The sequence below is a fragment of the Sphaerodactylus townsendi genome, linkage group LG01 (genome assembly GCF_021028975.2).
Source record: "Sphaerodactylus townsendi isolate TG3544 linkage group LG01, MPM_Stown_v2.3, whole genome shotgun sequence".
Classification (NCBI taxonomy): Eukaryota; Metazoa; Chordata; class Lepidosauria; order Squamata; family Sphaerodactylidae; genus Sphaerodactylus; species Sphaerodactylus townsendi.
The window spans coordinates 178,168,253-178,193,885 of NC_059425.1; the positions used below are offsets into that span (position 1 = coordinate 178,168,253).

General features: G+C 47.0%; 1 protein-coding gene across 1 annotated transcript; it reads right to left on the minus strand.

Annotated features, from left to right (window-relative positions):
• Window positions 1–3,702: 3,702 nt before the first annotated feature.
• SPATC1L (spermatogenesis and centriole associated 1 like) lies at window positions 3,703–23,150 on the minus strand. The gene is made up of 5 exons (XM_048510471.1): window positions 22,961–23,150; window positions 19,656–19,997; window positions 15,742–16,071; window positions 6,842–6,993; window positions 3,703–4,272 (listed from the first exon to the last, which is right to left on the minus strand). Exons 1-5 carry the CDS (start codon window positions 23,148–23,150, stop codon window positions 3,946–3,948), a joined length of 1,341 nt encoding a protein of 446 aa, XP_048366428.1. The 3' UTR covers window positions 3,703–3,945.
• Between the last annotated feature and the right edge of the window lie 2,483 nt (window positions 23,151–25,633).

Here is a 25,633-nt window from a genome sequence, read left to right on the forward strand (position 1 = left end):
TCTGCCCTCTTGGCTAGGAAAAAAAAATTGTTGGAGAAGAGATTTCCGGGCAAACTGCCAGTGACCTTTCTGATCTGCAGGGTTTCTCATTAACTACCCCAGCATCACCAACTAAAAAGAAACTTTCTTTACTGAACACTTTGCTTTTCCTTTGAGGCCTAGAGATCTCCCAGAGTTACAATTGATCTCCCAACTACAGAGATCAGTTCCCGTTAGGGTTGCCAGCTCTGGATTGAAAAATACCTGGAGATTTTGGAGGGGGGAACCTGAGGAGAACAGGGTTTGGGCAGGGGAAGAACCTCAGCAGGATATAATGCCATAGAGTCGACCTTACAAAGCAGCCATTTTCTCTGGTGAATAGATCTCTGACACTTGGATGTCAGTTGTAATCCTAGCCAATCTCCAGCCGCCGCCTGGAAGTTGACAAGCCTAGTTTTCATGGAGAAAATGTCGGCTTTGGAGGGTGATTAGGATCACATTAGAGGTTGAAAAATTTCTGGCAGAAGTTTTCAGAGTTAAAAACCAGAGATCTCCAGCAGCTGTTCCCTGGTTGTAATGTTCTGCTGCTCAGTCTGCGTAACCTCGCCCCTTTTGTTCCTCTAGGGCAGGGGTCTGCAACCCGCGGCTTTGGAGCTGCATGCGGCTCTTTCAGCCTTATACTGCAGCTCCACATGGCCTGGAGGTCGGAGGGTAGCATGGGCGTGTCCCTCCAGCCCTCCAGAGCAGCGCTGGAAGGAAAGGGGAGTGGAGGGACCGGACCAGAGGCGGCTCCGTGCGTCAGGGCGCCGCTTTTCACGTCCCCTCCACTCACCTCTCCTTCCAGCGCTGCTCTGGAGGGCTGGAGGGACACGCCCATGCTGCCCTCTGACCCCTGGAGGTCGGAGGGTAGCGTGGGCGTGTCCCTCCAGAGCAGCCGCCATCCCCCCTCTGCCATCCCTGCAGCCGCCATCCCCCCTCTGCCCCACGGAACAGGCTGCTGCCTGCTCCATCGGGCAGAGGGGGTTTCCCTGCCCAGCGTTGCTGTCTCCTGTAGTGCAAAAGGTGGTGGCACCGGGCAGGCTGCGGCCGCCATCCCTCTTCTGCCCTATGGACTGCCTGCTTCATCAGGCAGAGGAGGGTTCCCTGCCTGGCGCCTCCGCCTCCCAGCGCTTGAAGGAAAGGTGAGTGGAGGGACCGAACCAGAGGCGGCTCCGTAGATCTTCGGGACCGTGGAAAATGGGTCCAAATGGCTCTCTGGGTGGTAAAGGTTGCCGACCCCTGCCCTAGGGGATCTGTTTGCTATTGTTGACCGGATTCTGTTTTCTTTTACATAAAGGACAGCAGAGCTTAGCATTTGCAAACTGCAGCTCAGCAAATTCCTGAAGATTTGGGGAAAGAACCTGGGAAGGGCAGAATATAAGGACAGGCAAGATCTCAGCAAGCAGGTGATGCCAATAGAGTCCGCCCTCTGAAGCAGCCGTTGTCCCTGTAGTCTAGAGATCAGCTGTAATTCTAGGACCGTGGTGGCGAACCTTTGGCACTCCAGATGTTATGGACTACAATTCCCATCAGCCCCGCCAGCATGGCCAATTGGCCATGCTGGCAGGGGCTGATGTGGGAATCTGTAGTCCAAGTAACCATTGATCTGGAGTGGCTGTGCTGGTCTCAGCTTCTAAATTACGCCACCACTGTTCTAGGAGAACTGCTGGCCCCAACTGGAGGCTGACAACCCTAGCAGAGCTTGAAAGTCTGTACATGTAAAAGAAGAGGCCCACAGTCAGCTTAATCCTGGCGTGGCTTCGACATGACGTCTCCAGCGACAAAGCAAGGAAGATAAAACCCGCTGCTTTGTTCGCGGTAATGGCGTTCAAGCTGATTGGTTCCTCGAGGCTAAATCATGGCGTTAGAATATGTACGCGTTTGGGCTGCATTTCTTGGCGAATGGCTGTCGTTTAGCGGCCCGAATCGTTTAAGCTGGCTGCTTTCGTCTACCCATTTACGTGTTCTCCGCGTGTTCGTCTCGGCAGGCTCTCTGGACCCCAAATTCAAAAAAAGCGAAACCAGGGAAATGCTAGCGGCGTCGCGTCGCTATAAGCGCCGGCGTTACTGCCACCATTGGTCATCAACATTTACATCGCGCTCCATGGCGAGGAGGTAAGTGAAGAAGATTAGTCCCGTTCCTCCCCTCGAGACTAGGAAGAACGTGGTAAAAGAAAAAGTTGTGCTTCCAAGCTGGTACAGCGAAAACGCGGAATAGGGGGGGGGGGACGAGCGCCAGAAATGGGAAGAAACCCCCTTTGTCACTCAAGGAGTGCGGAGGCATCCCTGAAACCTCATTTTTTCACATAAGTACCACGCGATTAACTGTCAGTGGGGAATCGACCACAAACTATGATTTAGCATTCAGTCTCGGCTTAGGCCACTGGGTTCAGATTAAGTACCTTGTTTTGTGTACCATTGTCCTTGATTTCCGTTCTTTGGCTTATATGCAAATATGCAGTTTAGTTTAATTTAAAAAGAGCCACACCCAAAATCTGCATCAGACCTAAGCGTAATCAAGGCTTACTAGGAAAATCCAACAGTTCTTTGTCAAGGTTTTTTTGTTTGTTGCCAAATGCATACACAATTGTCACAGGCAGACATCCACATTCTCCAGCGGATACTGTAGTGGGCTTCCAAAACTGGAGAGAGCTTGTCCTGGATACCTTGGTACCATTTCTGCCCAGGACAGCCTGAAGTGACAGCATGAAGCTGGGAAGCAGTCAAAGGAGACTTCACATGAAGATGCTTTATTTTTATGGGCTATGCCGGTACACTGAAACGTCCAAACAGACACAAGGCTGGTCTGAATTCCAATTCCCAAACTGAGCCTTCCGGGGAGGTGATTATATAAATCTCATCTCGGTCGGTCCCGGTCCGGTCGGTCCGGTCGGTCCGGTCAGTCGGTCCGGTCGGTCGGTCAGTCGGTCGGTCGGTCCCGGTCCGGTCCCGATAGGTCGATCGGTAGATAGGTAGGTAGGTAGAAATTAGGTAGAAGTGGAGTAAGAATTGGAGTAGGTAGGTAGGTAGGTAGGTAGGTAGGTAGGTAGGTAGGTAGGTAGGTAGGTAGGTAGGTAGGTAGGTAGGTAGGTAGGTAGGTAGAGAATGGATGGATGGATGGATGGATGGATGGATGGATGGATGGATGGATGGATGGATGGATGGATGGATGGATGGATGGATGGATGGATGGATGGATGGATGGATGGATGGATGGATGGATGGATGGATGGATGGATGGATGGATGGATGGATGGATGGATGGATGGATGGATGGATGGATGGATGGATGGATGGATGGATGGACGGATGGATGGATGGATGGATGGATGGATGGATGGATGGATGGGAGGATGGATGGATGGATGGATGGATGGATAGATAGATAGATAGATAGATAGATAGCATGCAGGTATATCCTCAACACAATGGGGAAAGGCGGTTGGCTTAGGCCTGTCGGCAATTCTCTCTCTCTTGAGTAACAAGAGAGACGGCATCTGAGAACTCAACATTAACAACTACTTTTTATTTTATTTATTCTAATAATATTTATTCTAATAATTTATTCTAATAATAATTGTTCTAAATAACAATGTATTCTAAATAAATAAATAACATTCTAAATAAATAATTTATTCTAAATAAATAATAAATAATTTATTCTAACATTTCTATAGCCAGAACATGGCTTTCTTGGTGGCGACAACAATGATTTCTATATAGAACTATAGTATGGGGGGGAGGGGGGGACAGTAGAAGTACAGACACAGTACTGAAATGAAAGCAACGCTGGGAAGAAAATAAATCAGTCAGCAAGACCCAGATACAAACAGGCCCACATAGTGCCCTCAGCAGATTGGCTTTTATCAGATAGATGTTTATTTTCTATTCCTATTAGAGATCTGGGAGCTAGAGTCACGGTTTGCATTACCAGGCGAAGAGGACCTTGTTGTCTTCTTTCGAAAGTTCGCACAAACAGTTCAAAAGCAGTAACGTATCACTGAGGAACTTGGGTGGCACAATGTCGATTATCATCTTGCGGAGTTCGGCAGGGCTGTTGTGTGTCGGGTCAGACCTCAGGTCCGGCCTTTCCTTCAGGATGCCATAGGTGTTGATGAGAAATTCACTGAAGACTGGGTGGATATCTGTTTGGTAGCCCATCTTCTCCAGGTGAGCAATCAGGTCTAAATAGCGCTTGGTCATGATTTGGTACTTTTTCTCATCCACACAACCATCCAGGGACTTCATAGAGATCTGGAAGGGAAGGGTTAATTTTTTAAAAAGAAAAGTCAGAAATGGTCTAGCCCAGTGGTTCCCAAACTTATTTGGCCTACCGCCCCCTTTCCAGAAAAAATATTACTCAGCGCCCCCTGTAAATTAATTTTTTAAAATTTTAATAGCAATTAAACAGAAAGATATATGTATTAATGTTTCTACCTGTGACATCGCCCTGGATGGCTGTGAAGGAATCATTGGGCCTCCAGCCCTTTAGCTTATTGGCAGATCAGTACCTGTATGCAAGAGCAGCCTGACCCAACTGTCCCCTTGACCAATGCCAGGAGGTTACAGTGTCAAGACTCGCCTGGAGCCATTATTGCCACAGCCTGGGACTTGGGGGTGGTGGCCCCTGCAGCTCTGCCAAGAGGATACAGCATGGGGTGTTGCCAATAAGCGGATGACACCCAGCTGCTCCTTTCTGTTCCATATGCACTAAGTGAGGCTGCCCGAATGATGAACTGCTGGACTGGATGAGGGTCAACAAATTGACAAATTGACATTGGATCCCAATAAAATGAAAGCATTCTATGTGCCGAGCTCCCGAGTTTGGGGAATTGAGAGACACCAGGTGCTGGAAGGGATGGTTCTACCCCATAAAGACTGGGTGCGGGATCTCGGAGTCATCCCGGATGGGGCACTGTCTCTAGAAACCCAGGTGGCAGCAATGACCAGGAGGGCCCATCAACATGGCTGGCTGGCTGGTATGCCAGCTCCACTTTTCCCTGGATCAGGATGACTTAGTCCCAGTTATCCGTGATCTGGCAACCGCCAAATTGGATTATTGTAATGCGCTATATGTGGGGTTGCCTTTGAGGACAGTCTGGAAGCTTGAGCTGGTGCAGAATAGAGCAGCTTGTCTGCTGATTGGTGCTTCACACCAGGATCACATGACCCCTATTTGGAGGAGTCTGCATTGGCTTCCGATGTGTTACAGGGTTCAATTCAAAGTGTTGGTGCTAACCCAAGGGTCTGCAGCCTGCAGCTCTCCAGTTGTTCATGAACTACAATTCCCAACAATTGGCCATGCTGGCAGGGGCTGATGGGAATTGGCCATGCTGGCAGGGGCTGATGAGAATTGGCCATGCTGGCAGGGGGCTGATGGGAGTTGTAGTCCATGAACACCTGGAGAGCCACAGGTTGCAGATCCCTGTGCTATCCCATAAAGTCCTATACTGCTTCAGTCCTAGGTACCTGAAATAGCGCATCTATCCATATATTCCTGACTAGAGGGGGAGGCCTGCCTGACTGTCCAGCCCCTGTCAAAGGTAAGGGGGCTAGGGGCGGCCTGATGGGGGTTCTCCGCACTGTGATGGGGGCCCCTATGCTGTGGAATGCCCTCCCTCCAGAGGTTTGCTGGGCACCTACTCTCTTGGAGTTTCGGCATCTCGCAAAGATGGTCCTCTTCACCTGAGCATTTGGCTAACGCATCCGCACACTAGGGGCCTTTCCCCACTTACCTTCTGCCCCGCACTACTGTAGGCATGTAGTCTCGGGTTCCTAACACTCCCCACTACAGGGAGAGGCGCGACAATGCAACCATCCAGCTGCTGCTGTAGCAGCCCCCCTCAGCGTAGCGTCGTGCAAGCTCTTCAAATGGCCTTTGATTACCAGCAGGCCCAGCGGAGTCAGAAGCCAGGCATGCCAGAAATGATGCAGCTGAGCAGCCAGCGAGGAGACATCACCAGGAGAATTACGTGGCAAGTGGGGAAACGCCCTAGGAGGGCCCCTCTGAGATGTCTATACACCCTTCCTTTTGTGGGTGGGTGTGGGAGATTTTACATTGTGTCTGAGTTTTTAGGATGGGGGTTTATTGTGTTTTTAGAATGGGATTTTTAGAATGGGGTTTTACTATTTTTTTTAGAATGGGATTTTTTTAGAATGTGGTTTTTAAAATAGGGTTTTATTGTGTTTTTATTGTCTTGATTTTAATGTTGCTTGTTCTATTGTAACCCGCCCTGAGACTGTGGTAAAGGATGGGCAATAACTGTAAATAAATAGAAGAATAGAAAATAGAAATTTCTACATAGCTGAGGAAAGCCTCAGGTTTGCAGGAAAATCTGAAATGAAAAAAACACTCAAGGCTCAAGTCTTCTGCTGTATGGTAAATCTGGCACTGAATTTGAGAGATGAATGTCTCAACCAAATTTACCTCCAAGTGTTGAGAGAAGTGGCACCCAGGGGGGGCCGAGTGCGGCACTAGGCCGAATTTGGAGTCGATGAGAGCGCCAAAATCCCCGGCCCCTCCCCTCCCAGCCCCGTGGCACACACCCCCTCTTGTCCCCACACTTACTTTAAGCCGAGGCAGGCTGGAGGGAACAGGCCTTCCTGTTCTGGTGGGAACATTTCTGGTTTCCTGGGAAATGTAGTTAGGAATATTCTAGCTGTTCAATTCTAAAATAAATGAAGTCTACAGAACGAAATCCTCGATTCCCCCCACAGCGGCCCCCCTGTGGCGCCCCCCTCCCACACTTACGGGGGGGGGCGAAAAAGCCAGAGAGTGCACCGGGCGCACTCTGGCCCAGCTATGCCTCTGGTTGAGAGTTACCTGCTTGATTTTCTCAGGAATGTTGGACACTGTGAATCCATAGAGGCGTGTGATGCCGGGAAACACATGAGCCAGGATGCGCCTATCCAACTGGAAGGCAATCTCTCCCACTATGCGCCCATTTTTCCTATTGGCTTGAGCAATCTGGAGATCTGCAAGGAACAAAAGACACAGGAAAGAAAGGGGGCTAAGCAATTTTAAGCATATTTCTTCAACTCTTCCCCTTCAACCCCAAAATTCTAAAAAGAAAACCACAAGCCCTTTAAGTGAAAGCTCTGGGGATAAAGCAATATGAAAATGACATTTCCTTTAAAACAATGGAGATTATAACAAGATGTATTTACTTTTTTACATGACTCACAGTTGTAATTAACATGGGTGAAAGGTAAAGGAATGGTTTAATGGGGAGCTGAACAGTCTGGATGAGTTTAGCTGTACCAAAAAAACTTAATTACGCATGCTCCCCTACAAACTCTCTCCTTGGACTCAGCCTCGCCTCAGCACATAATAGGAAAAATAAACCTTTCTGTATTCCTGCAAGTTCCTTCCCCTCTCTCTCCTCACCTCCACTATTTGCATAAGCAATTGTAATTACACAGAAACAAAAGTCATAATGCAACAATCCCTGCTACTTATGCCCACTGGCACAGAGAAAAACATCATGTTGGACACCAAAGGGTCGCTCATCCAAAAGCTTTTGAAATTCTTGTTTTATGGTTATTTAAAATATTTATTTCTCAACTTAGGCCCGTTATGCATGGAGTGCTTTCTGCAGTGCTCCTAGCCCTGCCGTCTCTTCGCAGTGGGGGCTCCTTATGTTTCCCTGTTTAAACGTGAGGGAAAGCCCCACTGTCGGCCACACAGCTGCGATCGTGGCTGCCTGCCCCCACTCAAAAGGCAAGCTTTTAACCCTATACAGGTAATATTGATATTGCTTAAATTGATATATTGATATAGTTGAGGCTGCTTTTCATTGCTTTTGCATTTTTAGGGAAAAGCTGGCTGTGGATCCCTGAGATGAGGAATGGTCTCCCCCCCCTCCCCCTCCCCCCTGCCCCTCCTCCTCTCAGGAATCCACGGCCAGCTTTTCCCTAAAAGCGCAAAAGCAACGAAAAGCCCTTTCAATAATTTTAATATAGGCAATATCTGTTGGAATAAGCGACTCCTGCATGCCTGGACACTGGGGGGTGCTGTATATCATTCTAACTGTGATGTTGCCTCTCTTGTTTGCCCTCCTTGTCTGGGCCAGGAGACCGCCCACTAACTTCCTTTCTTCCCCATGCTAGACTCACTTCTGCTCTAGCCTTTGAACTTGACGGTCAATGGCAGCCTGCTCAGTAGGGGCCTTTCCCACTGCAGCATTCTCTCCTGCCTCCACACCGTGATGGCGTTTATTTGTGCCCACTTGTTGTAGGGAAAATATCTCTCTTTTAGACTAGGGTTCTTTCTATTTACTTTTCTTGGAACAAGTTGTGGGCAGAAGATGATTGAATAAATGTAAGTTTTACCTTTTACATTTATGTCTCTGGAGAACTTTCTATAAACTGCAGTCCACACACACACACTACTGGGCATATCCATGACTCTAAACGAAATCTAACATGGTAGCAGAGATTGATGGTTATTTTTTTGAAGCCCAGTTGTTTTAAAGTTGGAGCAAATTTTTTTTTCCTTGCATGGCTTAGCAGCCATTGCCTTGGTTCTTGTGTTTCTTGCTCACTGGCTCTAACAGGCCAGCGGTAACAAGGATCCACATAGCCTGAAGGCTTGCTTCCTCTTTCTTGTGTGTGTGACTAATTGAGATTGCAGAAAGCCTTTTGCATTAAAATGAATGGCTCAGCGTAAGGCAATTCTTGAGAAGCTTACAAGCCTGAACTTTGCAACTCATGGCTCTACAGAATTCAATCCCAAATAAAGGAAAAGGGCATAGGTTTTGTTTTAACTCAACCAAAACCAAACAGTGGAAATGAAGAGACTAGATGGCAAGAGCAGATGAAAAGGCCATGAATGTAGTGTTAGTATCTCACAAACTCACAACTGGTGTATATTAAAGGACAAGATTCTGCAAGACATGCTAGAAGCATTAAAAGGGTCTTTGGAGGCAAGACATGAAATAGCAAAGTGAGTTTATTCAAACAATATTTTCAATCAAATTACAAGAAAATGGAGATGCTGATTGCCATATAGAGAATTGCTGAATCTGATTGATAAGAAGTTAGCAATCCCACTGGCACAGTTCTGGAGGAAGAACTGAAAATTGGACTGCTTTAAGCTCATTGCCTGAGAAATATTCAGCTTTGTCTCTACTGTGAATGGCAAGACTGCACATTTGAGGAAATTCTAGGACTAACTAGGTCATGAATTTATAAGCAGCAAAGTATCTCTCTGAGAACAGAGGAAGAATGGCTCAGTTACATTGCCAGAAGCCAGGAAGGGCTTGAGGGGCGAACTAAATCATTTGGATACAGAAAATCCAATCCCACAGGGAAAGGAGGAGCCCACCCATCTGTTTCAGTGTAATAAACCTGGTCACCTCAGAAGTGTCAAAGCAATAAGAATGCTGAGACTGGCAGCAGCCATCTCACACTGCTTATTCACACAGACAAAGGGATTTTACTCCTAAAGTGGATTCAACTTTGCACAACCCACATGATACATTTAATGAAAAAATATAAGCCTTGGATTATTGATGGCAGTGCTTCTAGGCATGGCTTTAGATGTTGCTTTGTTCCTTGAATTAGACAGGAATGCTTCTGGATGCAATGTGTATTTGGCAATGGAAAACAGATTCCAGTGAATGGAAAGGGCAAAGTTAGCTTTACATTGCCAACTGGATGGTAATGGGAGCTGAGATTTGTGGCAGAAAATGTTCTGTATATTGCAGACCTTGCGGCCTAATCTGATCAATTATTTACACTGTCAGAAAAGTTTATATTCACTTCCAGAGAATAGTGCACTATCTCAGCGATGGTGAGCTCATATTCCCACAGGTACCCTAAGAAATGGAGTCTTTGAACTGGACTGTGAGGAACCACAAGCCTGCAGCCAAGGTAACTTCTACCCAGCAGTCTTTGGAGCTCTGGCATGGGAGAGTTTGCCCACATTGATAAAGAGGCCATCCTGGAAACTAAGCAAAGGACTTGGTAACAAGGTATTTCCATAAAGACTGTCCCAATGATAACCAATTGTGTGATTGTTGTTTAAGAGGAAAGGGAACTAGGCCTTTGTTAAAAGCAAAACCAAAAGTGCTCTAAGCAGCCTCTTGACTTAATTCACTCTGATCTATGTGGACCAATCAAACCAGCATCAACTGGTAATAACACTACCTATCTGTTGTCTTTCATTGATGACTACTCGAAATACACTGTGTGTTATTTGCTAAAAGAAAAGTCTCAGACTGAGCGAAACTAAGAACTATGTTGCTATGGTATCTAATAAGTTTAATAGGAAACCCAAAGTGTTTTCAAACAGATGGAGGAGGAGAATGCAATTCCATATCTATAAACGGCCGATTTCTTGAGAACATAGGATCCAACACAGACTTACTGCCCAGCCCATTAGCCAAAGAACAAAATGCGATTTCGAAGAAAAGTAGTTATATAATGGACATGATTGGTGCATGCTCGATGATTCAGAGCCTTCCCTTAAGCACTGGGGAGAGGCAGCAATGACTGCAGTTTACCTACAAAATAGATTGCCAACCAAAGCCACAGAAGCAACTCCATGAGTTATGGCACAGCGGAAACCGATAGAACACGTAGAGTCTTTGGATGCAAAGCTTATCACATACCAAAGAAAAGAGATCCAAGCTAGACCCTACTACGCAAGCAGGCATATTTTTGGGCTATTCTCAGAAAGTAAGGATACAGGATTGCGTTACAAACTAGTAGAATTACTATATGCAGGGTTGTGCAGTTTGGCCCGGCACGACCAGAGATAACAAGCCTGCTGTGATGGATGACCATTCAGAGGGAGATGGCGATGTGACCAGCTGATTCACCGCATCGCCGAGTCCCAGGATGACATCACCCGTGCAGATGCCAGCAAATGCTCAACCTAAGAGGGAGCAGCGGTGGAAATCCCAGACCTGACAGGTGAGGGCAGAGGAGTCTGAACTACTGGAGGCAGACAGACCTTGGCCCTCGAGGCTCATCAGCGGCCTAACAAGGAGTTCAGCCGAAGCTTACCTACCGCCTACGAAATTGCCGTCACTGCATGAACCAGCTTCATGGGCTGAGTTACGAATGCCTGAACCAGAAGCAAAGAAGTGGAAAGAGGCAGCACAAGAAGAAATTGCTGCACTACCATAAAACCAAACATGGACTCTCACTGAACTACCTAAGGGTAAGAGCGTTATAGGTTGTAAATGGGTTTTAAAGCTAAACAAGATCGCGGAAGGTCAGATTGAGGAGATATAAAAGGCCAGACTTGTTGCTAAAAGTTCTCTCAGATCTATGGAACAATTTATGATCAGACTTGCACCTGTTTATGAAATATTCTACAATTAGAATGCTCTTTGCTGCATCACGAAACATGAGAACTGAGCATTTGGGCGTTAAAACTGCATTTTGCATGGCGAGAATTAGGAGCTTTATATGAAGCAACCACCAGGGTTCATAGATGAAAAGAATAAATGTTTAGTATAGCTTCAGAAAGGACTTTATGGATTGAAACAAGCAGCTAAAGCTTGAGGTCCAGATAAGCTAGCCAAGGTGCTACTTAAGTCAGGACTTCAGGCAAGGCAATGCAGACCCCTGTCTTTATAGCAAAAGGGCACAGAAATGGGAGATGGACATTTATCCTGACATATGTTGATGACCTGATTATTTGCCATGAAAATATAGAAACTGACTGTGCTGAGATTATATTCCCAACTCAACAAGGAAGTAGAAAGTCAAGCACCGCAGGAGATGTTCCAGCTTCTACTACTTGGGGATCCAAATCGAGCGTGTGAACCCAGGTAGAAGCTATCTTCTTAGCTGAAGCAGAAAATATTGGAACTGCTACAGAGTCTGAACCTGGAAGGTGTCAATCCAATACCTACCCCAATGAAGGTTCACAGTTTCTACAGACAAGTACTACCTGATGACTTGCTACCCACAGGCAACTTAATGACTACAGGACATTAATTAGGCAAACTTTTGTACTTAGCAATGACAACCAGACCTGACATTGCTACAGCTGTGAGTATATTGTCCAGAAGGGTTAAGCACACCCACCACAAGAGACTGGACTGCTGTTAAGCGAGTGAGGTGAGGGTACTTAAGAGGTACTTTTAGAGCTTTAAAGCTGGGGAAACTGCCAGCAACTAAAAGATCCACACTATTGGGATATGCTGATGCAGATTGGGCTGGAGAAAAAAGAACAGATCTAAGGAAAATCTACCAGTGGCTATGTGTTTTCTATGGGAAGAAGTAACGCTGTAAGTTGGGCAAGCCGTAAAACAAAGTGTTGTTGCTCACTCATCTACTGAATCAGAATTAGTATCATCGTTTCTGAGGCATGTAGAGGAGAATTGCAATGGCTTTTAATGTTGTTAGAAGATTTTTGGTATTGATGAACCTTTACCTCTGTACAAATGCTAGAAGATAACCAGAGTTGTATATGGCTCTTTCTCTTTTCAGAAAAAGAATAGTACAGTACTAAACACACATTATGGAATTAAGGATCAATATGTAAGACTCTTACAGGCAGAAGGAACTGTGAGAACTTAGCTACTGTCCCTACTGATATATGATGACAGCAGACATCTTGACCAAACCACTGCCAGAGACAAGTTCCAAAGCCTAGCATTGACCGACTGAACATTGTATACCTGGAAGCATGCAGTGTAATGAGAGAGGAGGGAGTGTTGGAACTAAGACTCCTGCGTAATGCCTGGACACTGGGGGGTGCTGTATATCACATTCCTAGCTGTGATGTTGCCTCTCTTGTTTGCCCTCACATATTGTCTATGGGCCGGGGCCGCCCACCTGCTTCCTTTCTTCCCCATGCTAGACTCACTTCTGCTCTAGCCTTTGGAGCAGGCGCGCGCATGGTCAGTGGCAGCCTGCTCAGTGGGGCCTTTCCACTGCAGCATTCTCTCACCTCCACACTGCGTGATAGGCGCGTGGTTGTTGCCCCCACTTGTTGTAGGGAAAGTAATCTCTTTAGTCTAGGGTTCTTTCTATTTACTTTTCTTGGAACAAAGTTGTGAACTGAAGATGATTGAATAAATGTAAGTTTTACCTTTTACATTTATGTCTCTGGAGAACTTTCTATAAACTGCAGTCACACACACTACTGGGCATATCCATGACTCTAAACGAAATCTAACAATATCGAAATTACTTTTAAAGGGCTTTAAAGAAACAAAACAGGCAACTTTCATTTTGCCTTTTCACTGTAGCGGCCCAGAAGGAGGGAAACCCCACAGCGAGAGGGAAACCTTGCAAACTGTGGGGCTCCCAGGGTCATCAGTGGCACAACTCTAATGGAGTCAGTGTAAGGAGCAGCAGTGGCGTAGGAGGTTAAGAGCTCGTGTATCTAATCTGGAGGAACCGGGTTTGATACCCAGCTCTGCCGCCTGAGCTGTGGAGGCTTATCTGGGGAATTCAGATTAGCCTGTACACTCCCACACACGCTAGCTGGGTGACCTTGGGCTAGTCACAGCTTCTCAGAGCTCTCTCAGCCCCACCCACCTCACAGGGTGTTTGTTGTGAGGGGGAAGGGCAAGGAGATTGTAAGCCCCTTTGAGTCTCCTGCAGGAGAGAAAGGGGGATATAAATCCAAACTCCTCCTCCTCCTCCTCCTCCTCTTCTTCTTCTTCTTCTTCTTGGGGAGGAAGTGTCTTCCCGGCGACGCTGTCTCCCTTCCCCGTCCAACTCACGTTGTCCCGGTGGAAATTAAGCCTGCTGGGCGTTCGTAGCCCTTACGCTGTCCTCCGACCTCCAGGGGCCGGAGGAGCAGCGATGGTATCGCACTTCCTTAACGAAGGCGGCTGTTGGAGTCTCGAGATAGCGAAAGGAGAGGCTGACTCCGTGTCAGAGCATGCCGGCTGTCTGGCGACCTCTGCCGACCCGTTATGCATCGTGCATCGCGAGCAGTACGCCAGCCACGCACTCTTGCCGCGGCGTAGGGCGCCAACAAGCCCGTCTTGCGGAAATGGCCAAAGAGAAAAATGAACACAGGGTATTACCACACCTATTCTGAGGTCATGGGCAACTGATTGCAGCAGTGAGAAAGAAACGTCTGTGAGTTCTTTGTATGGGAGAGAGAGAGATGCTGTGCACCAACGCGCACACTCAGTCATCCTCTACCCTACAAGACAGGATTTAGAAAGCAAACAGTATTTACAACTCTAGAAACAAGCTTGTTTTCTTACCAACAGATCATATGGCATGTGGAACTCACACGTGGGCTTTCCTGCATCACAGTTGTGCTCCAGTAGGCCCCATATGAACCCATCACATTACATCTCTCACAATATTTCCCCCTATTAACACCTTTGGTTCTAACAAGGGCCCAGGCTAGCCTGATCATATCAGATCTTGGAAGCTCAGGATGGTTGGCCCTGGTTGGTACTTGGAAGAGAGACCACCAAGGAAGTCTAGGGTTGCTATGCAGAGGTAGGCAATAGCAAACCACCTTTGAAATGGCAAACCATCATCTCTTGCCATCTCTTGCCCCATAAGCTGGCGGTGACCTTTTATGCATGCACTGCTCACCACGCGGCTGTGTGCTTCCCAGTGGTTTTTTCTGGAGGTTTTTTTTTGTTTAGACAAGGATTTTCCTGTTGTGATGTCTCCAGCCAAGCCAATTCATCATTTCACCCACCTCCTGCTTCCTTGTCTTTTCTGTACAACCTTCATCTGGGGAGGTTCCCTGCTACCTTTTTTTGTGGGGAGTCCCATACTTGGTTTAGAGTTAATTCACTAGACCATGTAACTTTTATGTCAGTGGCAAGGGTCTATCGCTCCAGCAACAGACCCTCAGAGTGAAAATTATAAAAACAACCAAACAGCTCTTGACCTTTCTGAAGTGGAGACTCGAAGAGAGGGAGAAACTACTGTTGTGTGGACAGGTAACAGTGAGAAAACCCGAAGAAAGCGAACCACATGCTGATGCCCTTCACTTTCCCTGCGAAAGGTGGGGAAAAGTTGCCCTTTAAGAACCTTCAGAAACTGTGGAAATTCTCTGGCCCTTTCCACATGGGCCATAAACAGCGCCCTGGGGATGGCAAAAACGCCGTCCCCAGGGAGCTGTTCGCACGGGGGGGGGGGCACAGCTGCTGCGCAGTCGCGCCACCCTCACGCCTCCCGAGCGGCGCGAAGCTACCATTTTCTGACCTGGCTTCCCAAGCGAGGTTTATGGAAAACGGCGGCTTCCAGCCGCTGCCGAGCAAACGGCAGTGTCTCGAAGGCGCCATCCCTCCCCCCTGTGACCGGTCGACCTACCGTCTCTGCAGCCATCCGGCACGTCGCTGAGGCCTGGGGACACGCCTCCCCTGCCCTGCAATGCCGGAGCGGTCACGCAGGGCAGGGGGGCGTGTCCCCAGGCCTCGGCAATTGCTGCCGGATCGGCTGCGAAGAAGACAGTAGATGCGCACCAGGCGCTAATGGCGCTCAGCTGGGCGCGCCTGTCTTCCTGATGTTCTTTCTGGGACCGTTAAATTTGGGTGATCCCAGGGGGGGTTGGGTCGGCGTCGTGTACCCAACCCCCATCGTGGCCATGCGGAAACGGCCTGAGAGGGCAGTGAGTTCCAAAGAGGGAAAAGCATATGCATAACCAAGAAACCAACCCAAAAGGGAAAGTACGCTCAGTGCAAAGGAGGCCACAAGTGTGTAAACGGCCTGTGATTTGATGGCACTTTCCACCCACAACATCTTTAACTCCAACTGCTAGCGACACCTTTGTATTACCACTTAAGTAGAACGCTTGGACCGTCTTCTGTCTGTCCGCGACTGGCGTGTCAGAGAACCAGACCCGCTTCTTCCTGGGCATCTCTGCCGACTCAGCCTGTGCTTTGTCTGTCCTTGACTCCAGAGAGTTACCTACAACGTGACGGGTCTGCCTGGCAGAAATCCCAGATGAGGAATCTCTTTTGGAAACTCCAAGGTCGTCTGAAAATGCAGCCTGGGTTTGGACATCACCCTTGTGTGAAGCACTCATAGGATTCGAGGAGGCCATTTCATCTGTCCAGTGATTTGACATGTCTTTAGAGCCAAGTAATCTTCCAGTCTTGTAGTAAGCTACAAAGACAAATAGAGAGAGAGCAAATTTAGTGGCAGGTTACGTCAGTGACGGAGACCCATATGGTTGACAACTCCAGCTTTGAGGACAGAACCCTGAGGGGAGGAAGAGAGCTCCATAAGAATGTAATGCCACAGAGTTTGCCCTCCAAGGCGTCCACTTCCTCTAGAGCAGGGGTCTTCAAACTATGGCCCTCCAGATGTTCATAGACTACAATTCCCATGAGTCCTACCACTTGCCCATGCTGGCAGGGGCTGATGGGAATTGTAGTCCATGAACATCTGGAGGGCCATAGTTTGAAGATCCCTGCTCTAGAGGAACCAGTCTGTGTAAATTGGAAATCAATTGTACAACAACTACAACAACTTTACCCTTATTGGCACTGAGACCAAACAAGTCAATGCAAATGATATGAAGTGTTCAGGTTAAAACATCAAAAGAGATTTAAAACCGGCATGCCTAAGCCAGGTAAGAATAATCAGGAAATGCTACATTTGCTATAAGTTGGGACAATATGGCTGTTAAAAATTTTGCCACAATACCTGTTGTAAACGAGTCTTTGTCTCTCAGAAGAGGTTTTATTAATTTATCTTCTTGTAGACTTTTGAGGCCCTTCTCATTTATATATTGCTCCAGTGGTAAATACTGACGGACAAATTGTTTACGAGAAATATAATAGGGAATTTGGAGTACTGCAGCCAAATAAGCGTAATCGCTGCTGGAATGGTATCTGTCAATATCTTCCACTTGTAGTATTTGATGGAAAAACATTAAGTTGGACTACAGTAGATGCTCGTCGATGGGATGTCTAAAGAAGCTGGGTAAGGCTTTGAGTTCTTGTATAAATAAGTTAGACCAAAAAAGTGAAGAGCACAGATTTTTTTTGAGTAGATCCTATGAAAGTTTGTCTCTCGTGGTCTTCTGACCTGCAAATCAGTTGCAGTCCTAGGATATTCCAGGCTCCACAGGGAGGATAGCACCCTCTGATGAAACACATTTTATTTATGTATTAGAGCATTTATATCCCTCCTTATATATTCCTGAACCGCAGTGGTTTAAGGTAGCCTTCAAAAGCTTAATTAGTAAGAAATAGACCATAAAAATATATGCAACCACTTGCCATAGACAGCACTTCTCTCTCTCCCAAACTGTACAATGCATACCCTATATAGCATAGGTGTCAAACTCGTGGCCCTCCAGATGTTATGCACTACAGTTCCCATCATCCACTGGGGGGAACTGTGGTGCATAACATCTGGAGGGCCGCGAGTTTGACACCTGTGCTATATAGGATTTCAGTTACAGGCTGGGAAACCACTGCGCCACTGCTGCTCCTCTGTTATTTAATAATAAAGACTATTAAATCACTATTTTACTAATAGGAACTTATACATTCATCATAAACAACTGAAATACATTTCTGTGTCAACTCAAATGACTGATCAACCAAAATTAAATTTTGTAACCATTGCCATGATGTATTATCTCAATAATTACAAACACATCCAAAACTGGATAAATTCTTCAATGATAGAGTCTTAGGCATATTTTAATATTTTGTTACAAATAAAAGTCAAAGTTTTATAAATCACATCCAGGATTTTTTTTAGACTTCACTCCTAGGATCTTAATCTTAATGACATTGCAACATCCAATCAATTTGGCCATTTTAACATGCTATAAAGATTAGGCCTACTGAACAGTAGCACTAAGTAATCTTTTTTTATTCCTCACCCCATGAGTTTTCAAGTGCCAAAACAGCTCCACACAGCTTTTTCGGCACTTGAAAAGGCATGGAGGATTTGCCTGGTGTAATGACTTATCTCGTTTGTGTGTGTGGGGGGGGGGCTTTAAACTGAGAGCTGAGTTGGAGAGAGAACGCAGCATGAGCAGGAGGTTGAGAGAGCAATATGATTAGTTGATTCTGGAGTGTCCATGCGGAAGGGCTGTGCTGAATTAGCAGAAGGTGACAGGATTTCAGAGTGAAAGGACTGGGAAAGTCAAAATGCTAGTCAGAGAGTCAAAGCTCTGTGTGAGCATGGCAGAATGTGTTAGAGCTTCTGAGTGAAAAGACCGAATAAGTAAAAGCTCTGTATGAGCGTGGCAGAATGTGTTAGAGCTTCTGAGTAAAAAGACCGAATAAGTAAAAGCTCTGTGTGAGCAACTCAAAGTGTGCCTAAGCTCTGTGTGAGCAAAAGTCAGCATGTGTTAGGGTTTCTGAGAAGTCATAGGGTGTCAAAGCTCTGTGAGAGAATTAGAAAGTCAGAGTGTATACAGACAAACTATTAGACAAAATCAAGACAAAGGTCTATTCCCCACGGTCAGTTAATTGTGTGATACACTAAATAACCAGGTTTCAGGAAGAATTCCCCACTGCTTGATCGACGAACAGGGATTCATCCCGTTTCTGGCACTCATTCTCCCCCTTACCCCGCATCCTGGCAGAACCTGCTTGCATGTACAACTTTTCTCCTTAGCACGCTTTCTATCTAGTTTCGTGGGGAGGAACGGGGGTCCAATCTGTGTTTAAAATTCCCGCCGTGGAGCATGATGCAAGTCTAGCAACCAATCAGGTCTCGGCGGGCACTGAGTGACGCACGCACAGCCTCTTCCAGGTTTCGGGTAGCATAACGAAAAACCGCTTACACGATTAACCATTCACCCTTCCAATCGAGTGAAAACCCGCTAAAACGCCTAAACGCTTACACATTTATCCTTGCAAACAAGCGAAAACCCACTTAAACGCCTAAACGTTTATCCTTGCAAATGAGCGAACCTCAGGTTCCTGCCCCAAAAAGGTCCTGCCCCAACACGGCACGCCAGCCAATCAGGAGAGGCCCGCAAAGGAGATTGCGTGATGGTGGGGACTGCTACATTTCTGGAATCCGAGACAGGACTACATGCAGAGGTGGGATCCAACCAGTTCTCACCACTTCTCTAGAAGTGGTTACTAATGTTTTCTGAGTGCTGAGAAGAGGTTACTAAAGCAACCTCCCTGCCCAACAGGGACTGGAGGTACGTGTGTGCGGCGGTGCCACTGTTTGAATCCCACCACCATCGGAACCTGTTATTAAAATTTTTGGATCCCACCACTGCCTACAGGTCTTCGCTGAATACATGCTGCAGTGGGAAGGTTGAGTTGGAAGAGACCACAATGGCCATCAAGTCCAACCTCCTGCAATGCAGGAACACACAATCAAAGCACTCCCAACATCATAGAATCATAGAGTTGGAAGAGAAAGGAGGGTTTTTTTGGAATCTCTATTCCTGGTGGCAGCCGCCATATGGGGAAGAATTAGGGGAACAAAGATTAGTTGGCACTAATATAGTTGGCACTATATTTATTTATAAAGAAAAAAAGAGTGGGCATCACATTTGTGGCCCCAGGCAAAATGGTCATCCCACCTGGTCTTGCCCAGTCAAGACTGATCCCTCACAGCATTTTTAAATGGCTGAAGTCGTCTTTAAAATGGTGTCCGCGTTCACAGGTTGGGCCCGTTGATGCCGTAACATCTAATTTGGCCCTGAGAACACCCCACAAACACCCCACCAAAGTGACATTCACTGACTGACCTTTACTCACCAATGCTAAGGGGCGACGAGGCCTGAGCTTTGTCACCTCCAGGCAAAGGGTAGTCTGTAAGGAAAGATTTCTTGAGCCCGGCGACGTCTGTGAATTCTTCGAGCTGCTTCCCGCTGATCGTCGAGCACGACACACTCGACAAGGGCGCTAATTTCTTTTCCCCGCTTCTAGGCTGGAAAAGGGGGAGGTCGTTGTGGAGTTGTTTGGGCTGGGCACTGGGATTGCACAGTACGGCGTTGTCTTTGGAGATGATATGTGGGGAATAATTAAAATTCTCCAGCAGGGGGGGCAATTGCTGAACTTCGGGTTCCATTTTTTTAAATGCTCTTCCAAGATGCTGGCCTGCAATAAAAGGGAAAATGTGGCAGTGTCAATGAAGAAAACAGAGAATGTCCACTGTATATTTGCAATGGATTCATGCTGATGCCCTTGCCAGAAGACATATGCTTTATGAAATGTTCAATTCCGATCCTTTGTGTTGTTTTGTACTCAGAAGCGAGTTCCATAAAGATCAATGGGACATACTTCTCAATTCATGCACTTAGGACAGTGGTGGCGAACCTTTGGCACTCCAGATGTTATAGACTACAATTGCCATCAGCCCCTGCCAGTATGGCCAATATATTTGTTCAATATATTCCTTAGTGATCTAGTGCCAACCCTCCAGAACAGGGGTCCCCAAACTACGGCCCGGGGGGCAAATGTGGCCCCCTGAAGGCATTTATTCGGCCCGCCAGGCATGGCAGCGATGTCTCCATTCATGTGCAGTGGGGGCTCGAGGGAGAAGAGGAACTGGCCCCAACGGCTGTTGATTGCAGTTACATGATGGCACCCCCAAATCTCCATGCATTTTCTGACCCAGAGTTGGAAACCTTACACGTGGCAACGCCTGCTCCGCCCTTCCCCCTCGGCTACTCCATGTGTTGCTCTCAGGCCTTCTGTTCCACCTCACTCCCATTGGCATCAGCCAGGCTGGCGAATCGCTCGCTGGCTGCTAGGGAGGAAAGAACCCAGGAAGATACCTGATCCTGGGTTAGATGGAATGCTTCATTGGGAAAGTTCTGCTTTTTTTTTTACAGGGGAAGGTATTCCACAGCCTCCCCAACAATATTTGGAGCCCACCCTGTACTTGACATACTTTGGTCACAGTTCTAAAAATAGACCATGACAGAAAGGCTGAAAGGTGAAATCAAACATTTTACAATCATTTGTGCATAGGAATTTGTTCATAGTTTTTTTTAGTCCGGCCCTCCAACAGTCTGAGGGACAGTGAACTGGCCCCCTGTTTAAAAAGTTTGGGGACCCCTGTTCCAGAAGGCCAATGGGCATGTTCCCAAACTAAGCGCTAAACACGTGCCTGCGTTACTTTATGCTGACGACACCGTTCTTCTTTCCCACACTAAAGTTGGTCTCACTCGTCTCTTAAATTGCTGTGCTGAATATTGTAAGAGGAACGAACTGGTAATTAACTATGAGAAAACCAAAATAATGGTCTTCGCTAGAAGACCCCCTAGTCATACATGGACCATCAATAACAGACCCATAGAACAAGTTAACCAGTTCAAATATTTGGGCATAACTCTTACCAGCAACCTTAATTGGGCAGTACATAGGAAATTAGCACTCGCTGCAACTAACAACAGTGCCCTAGCAATTCAGCGTTTCTTTTTCACTGTGGGCCACCAGTATATACCATCCGCATTGAAGGTGTTCAATGCTAAATGAGGCTCTCAGCTCCTCTATGGAGCACCAATTTGGATCGGAGCTGTGAACAAAAATGTAAACACAGCCCAGTCCCGTTTCTTCCATAAAATTATGGGCTTACCAAATTGTGCTTCATATGCAGCCCTATGTTTAGAACTCGGGCAAATATCATATGCCACAATGGCCTGGCTGAGAACTGTCAGATACTGGCTACATATCCACTATTTGCAGGATCACTCCAGTTTGCTACACCTCATGCTTTCCGACTATGCAAATTCTAGGTGGCTGAAACTAGTTCAGGGAAAAATCAACGCTCTTGGCTTTTCATTAGAGTCGTTAGTCTCTCTTTTCCTATCAGAAGCATGTAGCTGCTTGAAAACTAAGCTATTAGAACAAGAGTATCGGGATATAACGGCTGCGAGGAAAACGTGTTCCCCCCTGACCCTGCTTATTCCAATTGAACAAGGACACATGGCCAATTATTTACATTGGATCGCCAACCCTAAATTAAGAAGAGCCTTAACACTGGCCAGATTCAATCTAATGCCTTCTATGCTGCTCTATGGCAGATATCAACAAATTGATAAACAGAGGGAGGCTATGGTCCATGCAATATGGGTCAGGTGGAGACACTCGATCATACCCTCTTTCATTGTGTAAGGTTTGCAAAAATCAGAATGTAGCAATCTGCACTTATCCCATTTCTGTATAACAATCTAACCGATGCTCTTAAAATACCTATGCTTTTGAACAACATGGATCCCACAGTGTGCGAGAATGTAGCAAAATTTCTGCTAAAGATAATAGACGTAAGTCTAGATGAATACCAATCAATGCCTATGTATTATGACCTAACTTCTGTCAGTATCCGATGACGTTTGAGTCAACTTAGCTGAAGGAATGTCCGATAGTTACAGAAGGACGATGTATATATTTTAGTACCAGTGTCTATAACTGTGAGCAATAATGGGCAAATTTTGTATGCTTATTTTGTATGTTTATTTTATGCCAATAAAGGCTTGTTACTGTTACCTACAATGGGAAACAGATCTCTACAGTCTGGAGATCAGTTTTAAATCCAGGAGCACTTCAGAACAATCCTTGACGCTGATAACACTACACAAAGTGTCTAATTGCCTAGTTGTCGTGGGTTTTCCGGGCTGGGTCTGGTAGTGTCTGTGTCACTTCCCTCTGTGACGCACCTCTGAAGACGCCAGCCACAGATGCAGTCAAAAAGTTAGGAACAAGATCTACCGGACCACGGCCACACAGCCCGGAACGCCCACCACAACCAGTTGTGTCTACCCGTGAAAGCCTTCGACAATACATTGTCTAATTGCCCTTTCTAAAAGCACAACAGTCCACCTCCTTTAGCTTCAGGCAAGAGGAACCTGCCTGAGAAATAAACTCTCCGCTTGGTTTGGCTCCCAATTTCTCTTCAGTTCCCTACACACAAGCTGGCCCAAGGGACACTAGAGTGGGTGACTGGACCACACAGGGACATATGGGGCAGATGGATTTAAACACAGACAGAAACGCACTTGAGAACGCGCTCCCGTGAAAAAAAGACTGCCAGTAAAACAGCACCGCTTGCCCTTTACCTCCTTTCGCCAGCAAACACGCCTCAGGATACGCCGGAGGGATGTGGAAAGGCTCCATCTGGCCATGTGCGCTGTTCTCACGCTGCTGACCCAACATTGCACGCAATTCGTAGTTCTCCTGGAGCAGCCTGATTTGATTCTTAAGGTGTGCATTTTCTTCCTGAATGCTTTTCAGCCAGTGTTCGTTCATCTTCTCCCTCCCTGGCGAGGAAGAGTTGCCTTAATAATTTCTAAGGGGCAGACTTGGATGGACAGGAGTCAGTTGATCCCGGGGCTTTGAAAGGCTCACGGGGCTCAGAATGTTTCCCTACTATTATGAAGTCACCAGCTCTTAACCGAAGACTCTGTGGCTGTTTATGCCGGATTTGTTGACTTGGAAGCACACCAGGCCTGCTGGGGGGTGGAATCTGTCGTAGTTGGCTTTGTGGATAAAACAGGCAACACACGAGCATCGAGTCACGCTGATACTGAATACTGGTGTGGGCCACATTAAAGTGGGCCAAAACTGCCCTCTGAACTGAGGTTTTCTGGGGGTTTTCAACGCGTGTCTTTCCTAAGCAGCTTATTAAGCTATGGAGATGCAGGAAAAGTATGGATCTTAAGAACCTAGGGGACATCATCTTGTCGAAGATATTGCAAATGCCTTAACAGTCCAGGTGCTCGGGAGCAACAGCCGCAGAAGGCCATTGCTTTCACCTCCTGCATGTGAGCTCCCAAAGGCACCTGGTGGGCCGCTGCGAGTAGCAGAGAGCTGGACTAGATGGACTCTGGTCTGATCCAGCTGGCTTGTTCTTATGTTCCTATGAAGAGTGAGTATGGGGAATGTGCGACTTCTGCAGGGGCCGTAGTTGTTTTTAGACAGTAAATGTATGTATTGGTGTTAGATGGTAAGGCTAGGACAGGGGTAGGGAACCTGCGGCTCGAGAGCCGCATGCAGCTCTTCTGCCCTTGCACTGTGGCTCCACAAGCCGAGCCGCCGGCCCCATCCTTGCCCACCCTGCAGGCAGCAGGGCGGGCGCACCAACTGCCCACGGTCGGCTGGGCCACGCTGCGGGCTTTCCCTCTCGCCCGCCCCGTTGGAGCGGGGCGGGCGCTTTCCCGGCGGTCGGCGAGGCTGAGCCACCGGCTTCATCCTTGCCGGGCACATCCATGCGCTTCTCAGAATGAGTGGAGTAAAAGGTAAAAAAAACCCCTATATATATAGTGTTATCTTTATTTTAAATGTCAAAAATTATTTGCAGCTCCAAGTGTTTTCTTTTCCCGTGGAAAACGGGTCCAAATGGCTCTTTGAGTGTTAAAGGTTCCCTACCCCTGGGCTAGGAGTTTGGATTTATACCTCCCCTTTCTGTCCTGTAAGGAGACTCAAAGGGGCTTACAATCTCCTTTCGCTTCTTCCCCCCCCCCCTGCGCCCCCGCAACAAGCATCCTGTGAGGTGGGTAGGGTTGAGAGAGCTCCGAAGATTAGCCCAAGATCACCCAGCTGGCACGTGTTGGAGTACACAAGCTAATCCGGTTCACCAGATAAGCCTCCATAGCTCAAGTGGCAGAGCGGGGAATCAAACCCGGTTCTCCAGATTAGAGTGCACCTGCTCTTAACCACTACACCACGCGGGCTCTAGGGAAAGTAGTATTCTCCATTTAAGACAGGGGACGATGGGAGTTGTAGTCTGTTGCTCTTGGGTCAGACAGCTTTGTTTTCTGAGTGGCACGTAACTGGGCCAGGTTGAATAAAAGCTAGTGAAGGTTTATTTCCTCTTTTTGTGACTTTTGGAATGGAAGGGCGTGCTGATGCATTCTATTTTCGCAGAATTTTATACATTTTATACAGAGTGTTAACTGTGACCACATCCTAGTGGAAAAGTACAGTAAGTTGTTGAAAGTTTACATGGAAGCTACGTTGATTTTTAATTAATAAACCTGAACTGAAGATTCATGTAACACTTCTGTTGAACATTTATCCCAGAGACATCACTCTCAAGCAGGAATAGGAGATATTTTCTTCCTCACAACATCCATTTCATAACACTATCTGTCAGGTATGGCTGATCTTTAAAGCTCTATACGGTTTGGGACTGACATACCTGAGGGACACCTTAATGAACCTGTCCAAACACTATGGTCATCTTCAAAGGCCATGCTTTGGGTACCCTCGTTTTGAGATTAGGTGAGGAGTAACCGTGCGAGAGGGCATTTTAGGTCGTAGCACCAAAACGAAGGAAATCTCTCCCCAGGGATTGCTCTGTCCCCTTCTACTGCTGTTTTTCATCAGTAGATGAAGACTTGTTTTGTTTGGTGATCCTACAGCAATGGTGGCGAACCAATGGCACGGGTGCCAGAGGTGGCACTCAGAGCCCTCTCTGTGGGCACATGCAAACAGAGTGCCCCCCCCCCCCCCACATCTAGGCTGGCCTAGGCCATTAGGCTCGATTTTTAGCATTAAACCTAAGACCTAGTTTTGGGGAGGCAGTGTAGGTAACCCTGTTAAGCGCTGTTAAACCCCACTGATTTTCATGCGAAGAACTAAAGCGCGATCCTTTACCTGGGAGTAAGCTCGGTTGCTGGCAATGGGGCTTGCTTCTGAGTAAACCCTCCTAGGGTTGTGAGTCACCCGTTGGAAGAGTTGCACGGTTGCTTCAAAGTAAAGCCACCGACCACCACCAAGCTTACTTCCGA